This window comes from Astyanax mexicanus, chromosome 21 (assembly GCF_023375975.1).
Source record: "Astyanax mexicanus isolate ESR-SI-001 chromosome 21, AstMex3_surface, whole genome shotgun sequence".
NCBI lineage: Eukaryota > Metazoa > Chordata > Actinopteri > Characiformes > Acestrorhamphidae > Astyanax > Astyanax mexicanus.
Genome location: NC_064428.1, coordinates 17678652 through 17698899, shown reverse-complemented (window position 1 = coordinate 17698899; position 20248 = coordinate 17678652). Strand labels below are relative to the sequence as shown.

Genomic DNA, 20248 nt, shown 5'->3' with positions numbered 1-20248 from the left:
ATGGTAGTAAACTGAAAACAAGAAATTGACCTTAAAGGAGAACTCTGTTGTAAAATGGCCTTTAATAATTCGCTTTTTTATCCACCCTTATCCAGGCTCAAAGCAGCTAAACACCTCCTTGCTAGAATCCGGAGAGCCCTGACATTTAAAACAAGGCATTAATAACTTAAAAAGTGCAAAGAAAATTAGTTTTTAAAAGCAAAATTATACCCCATGTCACCCAGTCTGAAGGGTGTTTGGACAAACTGTTAAAATTTCTGGATCTCGGAGCACTGTGGGAGAACGGAGGTGTGCTATTTATCATCTTGTTTTACTACACCAAAACTTCCATTTTACAGCCTAAAATATCTTCTGTTCCACTGTTGGAAAAAACAGAAAGATGACTTATATACAGTATAACATGAATTAATTATTGTTTAGTACAAATTATTTGAAGTGATTCTCACTTATTCTGACAGTTTTTGCTACTTTTGGCCAAATGTTTTAGGTTGCCAAATATTCCAAGCAGCCTACTTTCTCCTTTATGTTAGCAGCCTTGTTTTAATCAACAAACATTTGCAGGGTATGTGGCACTAGATGGCAGGCTGAAGCATCCTGCAGCTCATCACTCTCCTTTATGTCCCAAGTCTTTCACTTTCTCATTCAGTTCCCGTCCGTCTCTTCCTCTGTCGTCGCTCTACCTGCCCTCACGCCCTCATTCTCACTCTCCCGCTGTCTCTCTGTCACTGTCTTACTGTTGCCATGGAAGCAGCTGCTGTCCACATGCTTAATGAAGACGTATGACAGCGCAGGCATGGCCTGGCAAGCGTGAGTGAGAGTGGATATGAAGGGCATGGTTTGAAAGGCACAGGAAAAGCACAGGATATATGAACAGTACCAATAGAGCCTATTTACTCCCCCCCACAGAAAGATAATGAGATTTCTCCACATTCCATTTATACACCTGGTGACATGAACAGGTCCGTGTTGGTGGGGCAGAAATCGAATTTGCACCAGTGCTGCTCTTGCTGTTACAAGTAAATATGAGGGGAAAAAACTTCTGGAATCTTCTACGGTGATCCTGGATGATGCACTAAAGAGAAAACGGAGATGTACCTAACTCCAGATTAGAGAAACAAAATACTTACCGTATTTTTCGCTTAAAATCCTTTCATTTTCCCCAAAACCGTCAGTGTGTCTTATGTATAAATTTTACAACACAGGTTGTAAGGAGTAAAGCAACTCCGCTAAAGTGAAGTTTCAGTTTAGTTCTCCATTACTAAGGCTGGAGCAGCATTAACATTAGCCGCCAGTGATGGTAGTAACGGCGTTGAAATAAACGGCATTACTAACTGCAATACTTTTTCAGTAACGAGTAATGTAACTAATTACTCTGACTGTAACTATAACGCCGTTACCATTTCCCACACCCTGTTACTGTAAGATACTTTAGCAGCTCAATGGGTGGGTGGGGGGGGTAACGCAATAGTAACGCAATAGTTACTTTTACTGGTAACTAGTTACTTTCATAGTGGAGTAACTCAGTAACTCAGTTACTTTTTTGGAGAAGTAACTAGTAACTATAACTAATTACTTTTTCAAAGTAATGTGCCCAACACTGTTAGCCGCTAACCACGCTAAGCGCTAGTTCTTTTGCAGACTCTAGATGCGTAAAGCTGGTAGAGAAAAACCTGGAAAAAATGCGGCTGTAATTGCAGGGAAAGTTTTAAAAATCATGTATCATTTTAATTTCACTTTACAATTATGCGCTACTTTGTGTCACTCTTAAATCTCACTCTTTATTATTATTATTATTATTCAATTTTGTCTGGACTCAAACTGGATATGGAGTATCACACAAAGAAAATTTTTACAAGTGTAATACCATGCTTTGTAAATGAGGTTAATAAACAAAGTGGTTAAGCTCTCAGGAAATGTATCATGGATAACATGGCAAAACACAGCAAAAACACAACATACTAAGAGTACTATAAAACACAGACAAACCTTTATCGATGAAAAGGTTGAAGAGGGAGGCGTTGGTGAAGAAGAACAGGTAGGCGAACATCTGACTCTGGATCTCGGCGTGAACCTGGTACTGTTGTAGAAGATCCGCCGTGGTCTGCAACACGCTCACCACCCTCCTCACCGCCTCTGGCATCACACACACGGTGCAGACACACACACCTGCTGCCCGGCGGCACGGCTCTGACGACGCATCTCCTCCGAATGGGTTGCAGTCCAGCAAAGCTGGGAGCACCACATACAAGGACTGGAGAGAAAGTAAAAGATGATGTTAAATATGCATATATTTAATATTCATGCTAGGGATGCACAGTGATATCGGAATTTTCTTTGTATTGGCTGAAAATTGCTTTTCACTGATTTAGATCATATTTCACACTGATATTTGCTGATTTATTTTTTCTGTGCCAGTAGCTATATTCTGTGAAGTAGCTATATTTATTGGTTTTAAAGTTATAAAGTTATACCATTGTGTCTAGCCTCTCTGAAAGTATTAATATGTACATCAGCATCAGCATTGGCTAATATTTACATGCATCAACATCAGATATATAGTCGCTAATGCTAATGCTCCAGCCTTAGTGATGGAGGAATTCAGGAATCTAAGCTTACTGTAAATAAGCTCTTATTCACCCAAATAAACAGTTCTTAGGAGAAAAATCTATATTAGATTTATATTCAGCGCTCATTTAACTTTAAAAAAAAAGTATTTTTTAATACAGTTTTGTTTATTTAGCTTAGCTTTACTTAACTTAGTTAGCTATACCCCCCCCCCACCACCACCCAGCAGCGCGACCCACTGAATTAGAAGTTTCTTATAGTGTCTCTTAAAATGCACCTTATAATCCAGTGCGCCTTATGAATGAAAATAGACCGAAAATAATTATTATTAATTAAAGATTAAGGTTATTAATATTTAGAAGACTTTTCTGTGAACTTCGTCCACTGTATGGATTTTATCAGTTGCACTAACAGCTCACCTGATTCACCACAATAAACAACTGATTAGATGAGCTAGCTGTTTAATAGAATCTGAAAAAAAGGCCTTCTCCAGTAGAGCTGCAAATGATCAACCATGGCCTGACCAGATATTCTCAGGCACTCTGAATTTCTATTATCTCAGGTCACAAAATATTCTTGCGAGTAAGCCGGTGTTTCATTCCTTCTGGCACAGATAATTAGCTTTCAGAACACTGTGTCTGTATAGGCTTTGAAAGAGACACAGTATACTAGAGAAATGCAACCTATAAAAGTTTCATTAGAACTTTAAGATGTATAAATAGCCTAGCTTACTGCAAATTCTTTCTGAACAGTCATATTGAAACTCATTTCTGGAAGCTTTTAAGATTGTGGTTTATACTGACCCCAGTTGTGCTGGAAGCGCTAATGGCTTAATGTTTTAGGGAAGAGCTGAAAAGATGCATGTGATGGGTTTGATGATTCACGATATCTTGAAGATGAATAAAAGTACTTTTAAAACATGCATTTTGGTGCAGTGTCTGTATAGAATGAATTCCTAAATCCTTCCAGGAACACTGGTTTTAGTTATATCACACACATACAGCTCATTCAGGGCATTCATGTACCTTAGTGATGTAATAGACACATTGTTGAAAAGTGTACATAATCACTTCCTCCAGAATGGTCATGGCTTCTTCATTGGCTGATATCGTAGCAGAGAGGAGTGATTCTTTAGATCCAGCTAAAAAAAACAGGAATGAACAATACAAATTAAAAATTGGTAAGTGACAGCAAAGTAGCAAAGTAGGGTGCTTTGGATGTGAATGATAAACCAATTTTCCAATAATGTAAGTGCTAATTTTACTAGAGTTTTAGTGGATCAATTGGAAAAACTTTTGCTCATAAGAATAGTAATGGTGTCATTTGTTTTATAAAATGTTTGTCTGATTTACAGCATTACATGTTATAAATTCAACCCAAAACAGCTTAATGAGCAAAACAAAGACATACTAGATGATGTTGAGAAAATGTTTGGATACAGTGCTGTGAAAAATTGTTTGCCCCCTACAGATTTTTCCAAGTTAACAAACATATTTTCATATCAAACAAATATAACCTGAGTAAATACAAAAATCTTTTGTTTTTTATTAAAACTTTATCAATTTTATAAACTTTATCAAAAACTTTATAATTTATCAAGGTAAAAAAAAATCCCAACCAATCTAGCCCTATGTGAAAAAGAATTTGCCCTCTAAACTTTTTAACTTTTAACAGCAACAACTGCAATCAAGCTTTACTGATAACTGGTAACGAGTCTTTCACATCTCTGTGGAGGAATTTAGTTCCACTCTTCTTTACAGAATTGTTTTAAATCAGACACATTGGATGATGTTTAAGCATGAACTTCCTGTTTAAGATTATCCACAGCATCTCATTTAGACTTTGACTAGACCATCCCTAATTTATTATTATATTTTTTTTAGCAATTCTGAGGTGGAATTGCTGGTGTGCTTCGGATCATTGTCCTGCTGCAGAACCCAAGTATCCAGCAGAATTCCTGGTTCCACCAATTACAGCAATTTATCCTAGTCCTAAAGCAGCAAAGCAGCCCCAGACCATCACACTACCACCACCATGTTTTATATTCAGTATGATGTTCTTTTTCTGAAATTATGTGTTAGTTTTACACCACTGTTTTATTTCAGTGTTTTTAGCTTTGGAACTAGCCATGGCGTTTCTATTTAAGTGATTTCTTGATTCTACAGTTATGGTGCTGTCTCCGCTTAGTTTATTGTTGGCTTTTAGCCTTTTCAGACATTCCACTGCCAGATAACTGCACTGATATTTGCCTGCTCATCCTAGTGTTAGCTTTTAGACTTTTTTAGATGATCCAAAGGCTTTCCATTAGGGTTGTGCCGATGGACGATATCATCATTTATGACCCAACATCGCGATGGATGGTAACCATCGCGATGCCTCGCCCACTTTTTTGTTTTTCCAGAAACATGCCCTGACCTTCTTTAGGTCTCCTTCACCTAAAACTTTAGCAGGGATTGTAAGGAAAATGATCAAATCAGGTATATAACTTATATGAATTAGAGTCAGGGATGAAAAAAATACCCTACTGCTACAAATATGCCTACCTGGCATATTATTACATTATTTATTATTATTCTATTATTATTAGGAAATTATTATTTATATCTAGGTTATAGCTTGTCTTTGTTTTTTTCTACATGCCTGTATTAATTTTAAACATTTTATCTTATTCAGGCAAATAGAATAAGCCTGCTCGTTGTGTGTCGGGAAACTTGCTCATTGTCAGTCAGTGTTGGGCACCTTACTTTGAAAAAGTAATTAGTTATAGTTATTAGTTACTTCTCCAAAAAAGTAACTGAGTTACTAATGGAGTAACTCCACTATAAAAGTAACTAGTTACCAGTAAAAATAACTATTGCCTTACTTTTTGTTACTCGCCCCCTAAAAAATGTACAACAGAAAATAAATTATGTAATTTCTATTATTATTAGAAAAATAACAAACGAAAATAAACCCAAAATGTTGACAAAAATAAAATCTAACGAATTTCAAAACCTAGAAACGAAAAACGTTAAAATGGTATTAATATAACAGTTTAACAGCTGGATCAAACAGTTATAAGGATTTAGCGTCAGTCATAAGGAAAGCGCAAGCGGCATTGCGCAAAAAAAATAAATAAATAAAAATAAAAATGTAATAAATAAGGTCCTATCAAGTGTAAAATGTATGGTATTAAATGGTATTAAATTCACATATTTATTGATATTTAATCAAGAGAAATCAGGCTAAATGCGCCGCGCTGCACTCTCTCTCTCTCTCTCTCTCTCTCTCTCTCTCTTTCGCAGCCGGAGATGAATTCAGCGCGAGGCTACAAATAATATAACAACTCAGTTTAGTTAAATACATTAAGATGAATGAGGACCTGTAAATTTAATCAAATATTGTCAAATATAAAGGATAGGTTGAAGTTTTGGTGAGCCAACCCGCGATTGTCCATTGCGAGTCCATCGCAATGGACAATCATTGTCCATCGCGATGTTTCACTGTAAACATCATCATCTGCCAATTAAGGAGACATCGCCCAACCCTACTTTCCAGTGCCAGATAACTGCCATGGCACCTGTCTCGTCAGCCTAGTGTTAGCTTATAGCCTTTCCAGCTACTCCAGAGGCTTTCTACTGGTGGACGGCATCAGCGCTTGCTCCAGTTAGGCTAGCATGTTCATTCTAAGTCTCTTCAGCCATTCCAGAGGGTTTCCATGCTAAACAACAACACTACTGCTTGCTCCAATTGGGATAGGATTTATATTCATATCCTTTTATATTCTTTCAAAATAGCTGTTGCATTTAGCCTTAAAAAAATCTTTCTCCTTCATGTGCTGGGTGCCAGTTAAGATTGTACGCGTGAGTATAATGAGCTGAGACTGTTTGGAGCTGGAATTAGCCTGTTCTACAGCTCTGTTTTTCGTTTAACTGGGTTTGAGGTTCACAGTTGTACATCCTTGTACTGTACTCTCACACACAATTCAACTATTCCAAGGACAATACAATTTTTCAAGGACAATTTGGAGCCTTTCTTGTGTGTGTAAATGTGTGTGTACCTTTTGGGTCCATCATTTCGATGCTCTGCATGTACGCCGGAGATTTCTGCTGGATGAAGTAGAGGATCTCGATGGCATTTGACATCCAAAAGAAAATGAACTGAAGGTCTGGCACAAGGTCAGAGATGCTGAGCAGAGACAAGGAGGCTGGGTCCTGACTGCATTGGGAAAAACACACACACACACACACATTTATCATGAGCTGGAATAGCATGGGACGCAAAAACTACACCAGAAATGAGAAAAAATGGCACATAAATCAAACAAACAGTGAACTAAATTGACATATATGACTTTTTTTGACCCATGTACACACACATAGGCACACACACACACACAGCTACAAGGTGGAATCTGATACTCACTGCTGAGCTTGCTTCTGTGCCAATTCCTTTGTCTTCTCCTGCGACACATATGCACACACACACACACACACACACACATGCACTGCAATTAGTGTCATCAGAATGTGAATGCCCTTATGTGGAAGGTACAATCCACTTCAATATAGTCTGTCTTCCCTCCTCCCACAACTCGTTATTTCTCTCTATTCTCTCTCGTCCTCTTGGTTAATATTCAGACAAGGCCAGGTTGACCTTCTGTAATTGGATTTTAATAATTAATCAGTTAAGGGAGAGGTCTGAAGCGGTCATTAAACGCTTCAGCGTGGTGTCATATATACGCTTAGTCGGTGGGTGATCTCCAAATTACACACGCCTGCCCCTCCTCCTCGTCGGCCGTTCATGCCGACTCCGCAGAAAGGTAAATGTTAAGCTGAGTGTGAACAAAGACAAAGAGGTCATGTAAGGTGTCTCTCTGACCTTCACAGAGGAGATTCAGCCCCCTGCTCTTTATTGAAATGAGTCTTTAATCCTGTTGATTTTTTTCCTCAATTCTTGCTTAACACACCTGGGTCCAGGTTAGGGCTGTGCGATAAATCATGTTTCATACTTTTTTTCTCATAAAAACATTTTGCAAACACACATAAACACACAGAGTTGGGGTAACTCAGTTAATAATAATAAATTGCAATAGCCAAGTAGAGCAACAGAGTGAGTTCTTCCCACTGCAGACTGTGCTCAACATTAGGTAAATAAGCTGGAGGCAGAGTGATGCAGAGGTCCACATGGAACAGACACACCAAACTCTTTTCCACAACCAAGCTGAACAAAAAAACAAAGCTTTATCTAATTTGGATTAGGGCTGCATGATATCAGAAAAAAATCTACATTGCAAATGTTATTTTTCGGCAATATACATAGCGCAATATTAAACAATGCAAGGCGTATTATGCCCATGACATTACCAGCCCCACCCCCACCTGCGTACTGTCTCACGTCCTGACCAATCAAGAGCTGAGTCAGCGACAAGCACTCAAAACCCGAGAAAAAAACAGCAAAACAACAGTAATCGGCCCTTTAATCAGGCATTTAAATGTCTTTTTAAATGGTAAATAAAAGCGTTTTTCCGGAATTAAAAGCTTGAATTCAACTCTAACTGGAAATATCTGCGCTGCAAAACTGTGCTGGACTGACGTGCACAGCTTTCCACACGTGCTCACGTTTACAAGCACGTAACCAACCATGTGGATGGAGACCATGCGGTTACCTCGTTTTTACTTCTGCCCAATGCACCACCCCCCCACCCCTTCGCACTTCTCAGGCAGCAGCAGCAGCCTGTCACTCACACAGACACAGAGACAGCGCTGTGTATCTACTTCTTTTGTCAAGGACTAAAACGTTGCAACATGACATGTTTTAATTAAATGGCCTTAAGTGACATTGCACATCCTGCTATGTGACTATTGCTCCCATTGCGATGACCATGCTTAAACAATATGTCGTGCAGCCCTAATATGTAGGCAAACAATGGACATTGTATATAACACTACACATGTGCTGTATCCTGAGTAGCAGATTATGAACTTAGGAAGGAGATACAGGGTCCCTTTGTGTAGGTACAATAGGTACAAACATTCCTTTGAACCTTCGTTGGTTAAGATGATAAATGACAATGTTGTTTGGGTCTGTGTAAAAGTATAAAAATGTAATGCACTGCAAAGTAATGCTATGTTGGCCATGTGTTGTTTTTTGTGTGTATTGTGCACCATGCAAAATTTCTCCTTTGGGAGACAAATAAAATAACTTTGACCTTCGACTTTGACTTGGTCCGACAGCTGCATTCTGGTGTTGTGAGGAATTATAACTAAAGAATAAACTGAACAAGAGCCATCATCCACATCGTCTAGCACCAACCTGTGTAGAGTTGGCTATACTAGGGCTGCAGGATACATCATTTAAGCATGGTCATTGCGATGTGCGCATGTGGAATAGGGATTTAAGGCGGTATGGCGGAGTAAACACGAGGTAACTGCATGGCCTCAATCCACATGGTTGGACACGTGCTTGTGAACCCACATGTTGAAAGCTGTGCAGTATTTTAATTCTTGACAAAAGAAGTAGATACACAGCGCTGTCTCTGTGTCTGTGTGAGTGACAGGCTGCTACTGCTGCCTGAGAAGTGCGAAGGGGTGGGGGGGTGGTGCAGTGGGCAGAAGTAAAAACGAGGTAACTGCATGGCCTCCATCCACATGGTTGGGCACGTGCTTGTGAACCCACATGTTGAAAGCTGTGCAACTCAGTCCAGCACAGTTTTGCAGCGCAGATATTTCCAGTTTTTCTGAATTCATGCTTTTAATTCTAGAAAAACGCTCTTATTACCTTATAAAAAGCTATTTAAATGCTTGATTAAAATGCAGATTACTGTTTGTTTTCCTGAGGTTTTGAGTGCTCAGCGCTGGCTCAGCTCCTAGGGTCACAGGTGCCACTAGTGATGGGGATGCACAAAGGCGTGGGACAGTTGGATAGGCAAATTTGGAGAAAATGGGAAAAATCAGATATATATATATATATAAAGAACATTTGCAATGTAAAAATTTTCCATATCGTGCAGCCCATAGGCTATATGAGGATCATGTGACTGCAATGGAGGACAATCCATAAGTCACTGAGCCATGACATTTTGACAGTTTGAAGGCCTGAAAAAACTTCCAATTTTATATTTTGTTTTTATTTAATTTAGCATTTAATTTTGGCTAAATTAAGAACTTAAGGCACCAACAGTTTTTTACTAAGCTGCCTTTCTTGTAGAATTGTGCTTCAAATAGGGAACTTTCTGTCGAACAGATTGATAGTTCATCATTTTTCAAGTAAAAAAAAAAAGTGGTGTTAAATGCAATGCAGTCAAAAAACTTTTGTGCTGATGCATCCACTGCAAAAAGTTAGTGTAGAGCCCTGCAATTGGAAATCCAATATAAAAGGTTGTATATTCCTAAGACTAGGCTTAATCCCTGTTTAGGAAACTCCCCCTTGATCCCTTTATAGTTACACTATAAATATTAATGGGGCACTCACCCAGGCGATGGTCTGAATCCTCTTGGCGATTTTCAGCAGCAGTTTCCCGAAGCTGCCAGGTGGGAACGTGTTAGCGGAGTGCTTGATGCAGAGGCAGAGCAGGTAGGCCGGTGTGAGCTTGTGGTCGTCTCCGCTTGGCTCAATCAGTGTGAGCACCCGGTTCACTAGTGCGTCCTCGTGAGCCCGCTCGAACTCTAGCGCCAGCTTACGTTTTTGCGAGTTACGCAGTGGAGTCCTGGAGCCACGCATTGATGACCCAACAGGTTCCCGCAGAATGCTCCCACACATCCGACACACCTCTCCTTTTTCAGCCCCGCCCCCTGATTCGCTGTCATAGAGTCTTGCGAGTGCGCGCAGTCTGGTGAGGGACTGGGCAGGAAGTGGTTTAGCGCTCAGCGGGTCCTTGTATAGGAAGATATAGTGAGCACCGAAGGAAAGCAGGTCACCGTGACGGAGGGGCATGGGCCGCTCTATTCGAGCGAAGTTGACCAACACGTTGCCGTGGGCGACCGGCTCGAGCAGCAGCCGTGGGTCTGGAGAAGCCGAGGAAGAGGAGGAGGAGGAACGACGAGGAGGAGCACGGCGGATGCGGCAGTGAAGCGGCAGGATATCTGGTGACGACAGGCAGATGTTGGGTCGTGCAGATGCCGTCTCTTGACCCACCGTGTGCTGCTCTCTGTTCAGCAGGTATACGAGACAGTCCTGTCGGCAAACAAGCGAGACAAGAGGTCACAACATTGTTGAGCACACTGCCAAAAACCTTTATTTTCACGGATCAAATTCCAAGGATTGCAAGGTGTTTTGACAAAAACGGAGTGGAAACGGATAGTAGTATTAAAAGAGTATAGTAGTCAAATAGCTGATTAATTGGCTAATAGTCGAAAGTGTAAAAGAGTAAAACAATGCGCAGATATTTTGTTACAACAGTTACAATCATAGTATTTATCCTAGAGAATGATGATCTTATTCACATTTTCATTTCCTTTGAGTCTATTGGAACAACACACAAAAAAAAGAAAGAAAAAAACTATTGCACACAAAACTCTCAACTCAAAATTTAGTTGCACCCCCCTTGGAAAAAATAACTTGTAAAATCTATTGCTTTCTATAACTTCCATCAGCAAGCTTCTTACATCTCTTAACTTGAATTTTGGACTAATTTTCTTTCGACAACTGCTTCAGGTCTCTCATATTTGAAGGTTGCCTTCTCCCAACAGCAATTTTACGATCTCTCCACAGGTGTTTAATGGGATTTAGGTTTGTACTAGTTTTTGCCACCTCATGTTTGGGGTCATTGTCCTGCTGGAAGACCCATGACCTGGTATGCAAACCCAGTTTCTGACACTGGGCCCTTCATTGCAACCCAAAATCCTTTGGTAATCTTCATGATTTCATGATGCCTTGTACAGAGTCAAGGCAATCAGTACCAGATGCAGCAAAACAACCCCAAAACATCTTTGAACCTGAAGAAACTGAAGGTAGGATTTTGGCTTACTCACATACATTTTGACAAATTGCAGTCTATCTTTTTTATTTCTCTGTGTCAGCAGTGGGAACCTCCTGGGTCCCCTGCCATAACATTTAATTTTGTTCAAATGATGACAGAGAGTTTGCACTGACACTGATGCACCTTGAGCCTGCAGGACAGCTTGATTTTCTTTGAAACTTGATCGGGGCTGTTTATCCACCATCCAGAATATGTTGCAACCTTTCATATATATTACCTCCACTTCTAGGAAGAATAGTGTGGACAAAGGAGCATTAAGACCTCTGAAGATGGACTTGTAACCTTGATATTAATAATATTTTTCTACAATTTTGTTTCTCAAGTCCTCAGACAGTTCTTTTCTCCTCTTTTCGTTCTGCATGCTTAGACACACAATGCAAAATTAAGTAAACTTCTCATTTTATCTGGTTTCAGGTGTGATTTTTATATTGCCCCCACAAACACTAGTGGCTTTAAGCATCACAGGCTTGAAACAAAGTTATTTACCTAAAATTTCGAAAAGGTGCCAATAATGTTGTCCTGCCCTTTTTGAAGTTTTTTGTGCAATTGTAGCATTTATGGCTTTTTTCTGTTTTTGTTTTATTGCAAAGAAAAATAAACACGTGTATAACAAAATATGTGTAGTTGCAATAATTTTCTGGAAACATTTTAGGAGTGCTAACATTGTCTGGCCTTAACTCTATAATATCATTCGTCATTTTAGAGATATCAAGAGATATACGCCTCATTTAGAGATATCAACAACATTTCAACTTCCGATTGTTCAGTCTAAATGTAGGATACAGAGTTTTATTTTGCTAAAATCTAGTTTTAAGAATTAATTAAGTGTGAATAGGGGCCAATGTGCACTTTTGCCTGGGCAATGCACAACATTTCTCAGGGCAAGTTCCTGAGAACAAATTAAAAGTCATTTTGACCCGCACTCATTTATTCATCATTTCATTTTCTTTAATCATTACTCCCATTCACCAGTCCTATTAATTTTTACACATGCCCAAGACATAGGGTTTCTGTGTCCCAACAGCCACCAAACTGACTGAGCCAAGCTGAGATGACCCATTCATTTTTAGCCTTTACCAAACCCCAGTCTGCCTTTTGTCTGACAGCCACCAAACTATAGTACATACAGATGCAAGAAAAAATATGTGAACCCCTTGGGATTACCACCCCTCAATGTGAATGTTAACATGTTGTGTTACAAAAAAAGCATGCAAACATATAATTTTTTTGTGTGGTATTAGTTTAAGCAGACTGTGTTTGTCTATTGTTGTGATTTAGATGAAGATCAGAACACAATTCCTGACCAATTTATGCAGAAACCCAAGTAATCTCAAAGGGTTCACATACTTTTTCAGCCACCAATCTTAACATACTCTATTAGAGCAGGTAACTGAGCTATAGAGTCAAGCTATACTGATCCACACTCCTTTTTGATGCTTTTTAACCCTAATTATTCTCATTCATTCCAATTTATTTTTTTCATACCCAAAGTCTAAAGTTTCCTTTTCCCAACAGACACCAAACTGCTTGAGCTCTTTTATTTGTATTTTACTTCATTAAAAGGTCTTACATTTTTTATAGTTAGGCCTGTCACGATAACAACATTTTTTTAGGCTATATTGTCCCAGAAATTACTGCGATAAATGACAATATTGTTTTTTTTTCAGCTTCTGGGCTCCTAAAGGAGCTTTAAGAAAACGTGCCACACTAATAAAATACTAGCAAAATAATAATATTACACCATTTTACAGTGAAACTTTTTATTACTAAGAGCAGGCCTTGGGCTTCCAATATAAAAATATTTTAATATCCTAAACTAAAACAAATAAGTTCTAAGAAAACTGCAATAAATATTAAACAGACCTTTGTGAAAAAAATAAACTAACAACATATAGATTACATATAGAAGTAACATTTACATTAATTAACACAAAGGCATTTGCAGATTTTTTTTTCTGATCATATATGTATATGCTGTAAAAAACACATTAGCTCAAAAACATACGTGTCCATATGATCAAAGACACAGATGTCTGTTATCGACGTCGACAAAAATGATCGTGATTAAAAAAAAAAAACGTACGATAATTTATAGTATAATTCCTTAGTGCAAGGGTGTTAAATTCTTATCTGCATATGATTGGCATGGTTGCAGGCATGCAAAGCACATAATCATCACACCGACCCTTTTCAGATACGTCTGGAAACCCTTGCTTTAGTGTGGGATATCTTGCAGTAAAGAGGGTTTCTGGGTCCTGTATGTTAAAAGGCATTTCCCCCTATTAAAGGAGTTCCCCGCACCATCTGACAGAATTTCCCCCATGGCAATGCAGGTTTCCAAGCCCTGCCGAGCGAGAATCCTTCCCTGGGGATAAAGGTGTTTCCCCTCTACCTACCGAGAGATCGGACCCTCCGGCAAGGAAAACTCCTTTGCACAGCACTGTAGGTTTCCCCCCACCACCTGGGGAACTGTGTGTGTGTGTGCATTCATGTGTATAAAAAAAGACACTATAGGATTTTCGCTTCAGAGCTCTATAACTGTGGATTCTTGCACAGTTTAGTGCTTTTCATGCTCAAGGACATCTAAGTCAACTCACCTGATATCTGCCTATTCGGTCTAATAGGCAAGTTTAGAGTAGGTGTATCTACAGGTAACTCTGCCAGGCTCTAGCCCATACATACAACAAAAACACACCTACAGTCCCTTGCAAAAGTATTTGGCCCCATTGAACTTTTCAAACTTTTGCCACATATTAGGCTTCAAACATAAAGATATGAAATTGTAATTTTTTTGTGAAGAATCAACAACAAGAAAACTGAAAAACTGAAAAAACTAAAAAAAAGTGGGGCGTGCAATATTATTCGACCCCTTTACTTTCAGTGCAGCAAACTCACTCCAGAAGTTCAGTGAGGATCTCTGAATGATACAATGTTGATCTAAATGACTGATGATGATAAACAGAATCCACCTGTGTGTAACCAAGTCTCTGTATAAATGCACCTGCTCTGTGATCAGAGTCTCAAAGTTCTGTTTAAAGCGCAGAGAGCATCATGAAGACCATGAACACACCCGGCAGCTCCGAGATACTGTTGTGGAGAAGTTTAAAGCCGGATTTGGATATAAAAAGATTCCCCAAGCTTTAAACATCTCAAGGAGCACCGTGCAAGCAATCATATTGAAATGGAAGGAGTATCAGACCACTGCAAATCTACTAAGCGGTCCCTTTAAACTTTCAGCTCAAACAAGGAGAAGACTGATCAGAGATGAGGCCAAGAGGCCCATGATCACTCTGGATGAACTGCACTCTGTGCTCTGTACCTGCTCTGTATCATTAGTAAAATGAAGGAAGCCAAACTCTTGCCTCACTCTTGCCCCAGAGTGAATGACACTAACTCTAAACCTGGCGACTATATGCTGCACCACCTGCCCCCTTTTTGAAGACACATGATACCCTAGGTTGCTGAACTTTAGTGCTCCACTGCTATCACATCACCCCAGCAGAGTTCCCTACAGGTGCCAATTTTTAGGGGGAGGTTCAATACATTTAAAAGTAAAGGGTATGGGTACAAATTAGAAATAAAATTGTGCCTTTATGTGATACATCTACTAGTTGCCATTATTTGACCACTTAAAATGATGAGTTTCTTTGATTTTACCTAATTGAAAACCTCTTGAATATAATCAAGATAAAGATGGATGATCAAAAGCCATCAAACCACGCTAAACTGCTTTAATTTTTGCACCAGGTGTAAAGGCATAAAGTTATCCAAAAGCAGTGTGTAAGACTGGTGGAGGAGAACATGCCAAGATGTAGGAAACTGTGATTAAAAACCAGGGTTATTCCACCAAATATTGATTTCTGAACTCTTAAATCTTTATGAATATGAACTTGTTTTCTTTGCATTATTTGAGGTCTCAAAGATCTGCATCTTTTTTGTTGTATTTCAGACATTTCTCATTTTCTGCAAATAAATGCTCTAAACTACAATATTTTTATTTGGAATTTAAGAGAAATTGTGTCTGTAGTTTATAGAATAGAACAAGAATGTTCATTTTACTCAAATATATAACTGTAAATAGCAAAATCAGAGAAACTGATTCAGAAACTGAAATGGTCTCTTCATTTATTCCAGAGCTGTAGATATACAGTGTCTGATGTTTTTTAAAGATTGAGTGATGATAACCTACCTGTCGATTGTATCCTTGCAGGAGAAGAAGATGAGGCGAGTGGTAGAGTGAGTGCTTGACTCCGCCCCCATCTCTCTCCTTGCGAACCTCAGTTTCCCGTGCGGAGCGCGCTCTGACCGGCCCGGGCAGAGTGGAGTAGTAGCGTTTGGGCTCCTCCCCCGGCAGGCCCACCAGGTTGAGGCTGGTTTCGCTGAGGCTGCGGCAGAAGGTGGAGCCGTGCTGTAGAGTCATCGTTCCTTTAGCGCGGTTTCGCTGAAGCTTCCGGGCCTGAGCGTTTATATCTGATACATATAAAGAGTTAATCAGTTAATTAGGCTTTTCTGCTTCACCAACAAGCTAAATGTTTAACCTCTTAAACCTCAGAAAAGTTTTCTACTGTTTAAAAAATAGTATATTTAATAGTGGTTACTATAGTTATTATGCTTTGAATAATGTTAGGTAGTTTTTAAATGAACAAAAATGGAATAGTATAGGCTTAGAGCTCAAGAGGTTAACAGCAGGAAAGCCCAGATCCCCAGAGTTAATTTTAAACAGCATGCTGTCTTAATAATTGCTTTACTGATCAGGATAAAGCAGCCAAAATGCACAAAACATCCACTAAACAGGAGCATTCTCAACAACAGCAGATACAACACATAGCAATGAGTGTGTGCTGACGAAAGACTGCATATGGCAGATGATGTTTGGTGATATAATCAAAAAGGGATCATGACTGAATGAGCCCAAGCCACTCTCAAATGGACCCTATATTATTGTGAAAAAGCCATAAAAGCAAAGGATTTAGACATAAAACACATTAAGTACAACGTTAAACAGCATGTCAGACACGTCATATTTACGAAATTTGTAAAATACCTTGTTTGGAGATACCAATAAAAAAATTTAATATCGCGAAATACAGTGATACCATTATACTACCCAGGCAAGCTTATTAATCTTTAATTCAAAACAAGTCAAAATGTGAAAAAAAAACAGCATTCCAAAAAGCAAAAAAAAAAAAATACTATGAATTTAAATATGTTGTTAAATTTGTAAAAAAAAAAAAGACGTTATTATTTCATGGTCAAACTACTTACAAAAAAGTGATAATTTCTAGATATATAAACATTTTAGTCCACAAAATAAGTTTTAATAAAAAATTCAAAATAAGTAAATATTTTAAGAAACTCAATCAGAATTTTACAAAAAATATTTGTAAAAAAATTAAATTGTCACAGTTTAAGAACAGAAGTCGAATTTCACAGTAAATTAAACTTAAAAAACAATTGTTTTAAAATAATCTGTTAAAAAAATCAAAGAGACCAAAGTATTTTCACATAGCAAGGCCTTATTCTACAATGCTAAGTTAAAATTCAGCATATTTTAGAAACAGAAAAAGAGAAAGAATAGTCCTATCTGTTAAACCATAGTGCTTTTTTTCTTATAAATTCACAAACCTTTATATAATGACCTTTTATTAAATATTGAACAATAGGAACAAAACAACCAATTAAATTAACATTTAAGCATGACAGTTTATGTCTTCAAGCAACCAAATTGAGGCCTAGCAAGATGTGTGATAAAAGCTGCAAGCCTGAGACACCAGGAATCCTCTCAGAGTCAGAGGTGAGATGCTGAATGGTGAACCCCAAGCCTGAATGCATGAACCGAGTGAACCAGGAGGAACGAGCAGGTTGTGTTTTGGGGTGAAATGAAGAAATGGGCTTGACTGGGCTGCAGCATTGCATGATCAGTGCAAACAGGAACAGAAAGGGCATTGCAGGGTTTGTTGATGCATTAATAAAAAGACAATACGCTACAGCACAATACTAAAAGACACCCAGCTTTTCCAGTGTGGCCAGTTTGCAAAACCATGTCTTTATGAAAGTGATTATGGTAGCATATGCAGTGGTGTGTTTTCTGTTACTGTGAATTCAGTCAAGAGTATATGATCTGATTTTCAAAGGCATGAAATTAAAGATGAAACGTTTTTATTTTTTTGTTTTGTACAATTTTAAAGTAAAACCAAGAAAATGAACACCATTTTTTAAAAGAAATTGGAGTTTTAGACAACTTATTTCAAGATTTATTCCAAGATTTTTGGGTCATTAGAAATGAAATAAATCAAATACATTTGTATCACCAGTAACTGTATGCTTTTGGGGAATCAGGTCATTTTTACTCATTAAATTTCTCACAGTTGGGGTGACCAAGCCACTGCATGCCACCGTATACCTAAATAAATATCAGGAATGATGGCAAATGCATGATTTACTGCAGATTTACAAGAGAAGGCAGCATTGCTATGCAGATACACTGTTCTAAAGAAAAACCTTTAGCAGCCCTGAGTTCTCTGATGCTGTAATTTTGATGCAGTGCATAAAACTGCTAGATTTGAATAATGTCCAAAAAAATGAAAAACAAGAAAAATGGAGATGCTGCAGGTTTTGTTTGTTCTGCAGCAACATTATGAGCATTATGAGCATGAGAGTATGTATGAGATGCTGCCATTTACAAATACAGTTTCTTAAATATGTGATATCAATGCCTGATGAATAATTTATTATCTTATATAATCTTAGTATTACAGATGGGTCATGGTTAACCCTTAGACCTCTTAGAAATGAATCTTGTCAGTGACAATTAAAGTTGTATGCTGACAGTTATAAGGACTTTGTCCTTTTCCGGCATACAATAAATGATACATCAGCAAAAGTATGGGTTTAAAATAGCGGCCAAATCAGTTGCTGATTAAAAAAAAAAATATATATATATATGTGTATATATATATATGTGTATATATATATATATACACACATATATATATATATATTACATAACTTAAGAGATACATGAAGTAAACCAATTGTAAACCTAATTTTATTCTGTTTATTATGTTTAGCATGTAAGTAATTAATTGCATAATTCAGTATTTGCAATTAAACTGTACAGCAAAATGAGAACCTCAAGACTTCTAAGGGTTAGTATATGGAGATGATTTAGCATTTTTTAGCCTGTATTTACCTGGGGTTGCAGTTTTGGAAGCTAGGACAGCAAAAAATGTGTGTATAAATTGTCTGTATTTTCTCAACATTGACACATCACAGATTGTGCTTGTCTGGTTAAGCAGATGGAATGGTAATATATATGTATTTTTAGCAGAGATAAAAACAAAATAATATATAAATAATAAGTAAAATGAATGGGGTATAGGGGCAGTATACTGGGGCTGCACAAGGTTCCACATCCATATAACCACAGCAATTATGGCCTGTGTTGTAGATCTCTTATTGTGAAAAGCCACAATTAATGCAGAACACTAAAAACGAGTCCAGTCAGCTATAGTGAGAGTATCATTAACAGTAAACATAAACAGATTGATTGTGCTGCCCTACAGTATACAGACCGTAAAAGATGGAATATGCATTACTGAAAGACGTAATATCAGGCAACGTGGTGGGTGGTCAGTGGGGTTGGTGGTTGACACCATACCTGAGGACAGTCCCCACCTTTAAGAATCGGAGTGCTGGGTAGTACCATACGCCAGCCCCGGGGGGAGCTCCGGTGGCATCTACCATGTCCCCCTCTACTCAGAGTGGACATTAACACGGGGGAGTTGGTGTGAGACCCTGGGAGCAGGTGCACATTGCAGCACAACAGATCAGAACACATCCATAAGTGAGGAAACTACACATGCACACTTGTTTTCCCATATACCCATATATGAGAAGAAGAAAAGGCTGAAAATAAGAGGGAATTATCTGTAATTATCCAATCCAGTTCTAATTCAATGACATTTTTGTATAGCTCTGGAAAAAAATAAGAGACCACTTTAGTTTCTGAATGAATTTCTGATTTTGTTATTTAGAGGTATATGTTTGAGTAAAATGAACATTGTTGTTTTATTCTATAAACTACAGACAACATTTCTCCCAAATTCCAAATAAAAATATTGTAATTTAGAGCATTTATTTGCAAGAATAAGAGTTTTAAGAGTTCAGAAATCAATATTTGGTGAAATAATCCTGTTTTTTAATCACAGTTTTCATGCATCTTGGTATGTTCTCCTCCACCAGTCTTACACACTGCTTTTGAATAACTTTAAGCCTTTACTCCTGGTGCAAATATTCAAGCAGTTTAGCTTGGTTTGATGGTTGTGATCATTCATCTTCCTCTTGATTATATTCCAGACATTTTTAATTTGGTAAAATCAAAGAAGCTCATCATTTTAAGGGGTCTCTTATTTTTTTCAAAGCTGTATCCAGTGCATTTTTTAAATATGTATACTGAATAATTTCTTAAAGATGCATAGAATGGTGAACTGGTGCAGTTGAATCAATAGAATAATTATAAGTTTAATAGAGAGTTTAATACTTTGAAGAGACAAGTCGTGAACCTTAAACAATGCCATCACTTCACTCAAAAGAAAATACAGTAGAAATAAAACACTAGCTGTATATCGGCCTAATTTAAAACTATTATAAAACTCCTAGGTGTTTTCACACCTGTAGTTTGTTTCTATAGTCTGGATCAGTTGATGAGTTTGTTTATTTGGA

General features: G+C 38.0%; 1 protein-coding gene across 5 annotated transcripts in view; it reads right to left on the bottom strand.

The window, feature by feature from the left end:
- Nucleotides 1-20248, bottom strand: part of radil (Ras association and DIL domains) — a 58985-nt gene that overhangs the window by 23826 nt on the left and 14911 nt on the right. For 3 of the 5 annotated variants that reach the window (XM_049469962.1, XM_049469959.1, XM_049469960.1), the window contains exons 3-9: nt 19202-19321; nt 15714-15994; nt 10018-10719; nt 6970-7007; nt 6605-6762; nt 3591-3706; nt 1987-2251 (exon numbers count right to left, since the gene is read on the bottom strand). In XM_049469962.1, coding sequence (XP_049325919.1) covers nt 1987-2251; nt 3591-3706; nt 6605-6762; nt 6970-7007; nt 10018-10719; nt 15714-15994; nt 19202-19321 — 1680 coding nt within the window. Of the gene's footprint in view, nt 1-1986; nt 2252-3590; nt 3707-6604; nt 6763-6969; nt 7008-10017; nt 10720-15713; nt 15995-18716; nt 18826-19201; nt 19322-20248 lie in introns of those variants that run through there. The other 2 variants (XM_049469963.1, XM_049469961.1) reach the window with 2 other exon arrangements.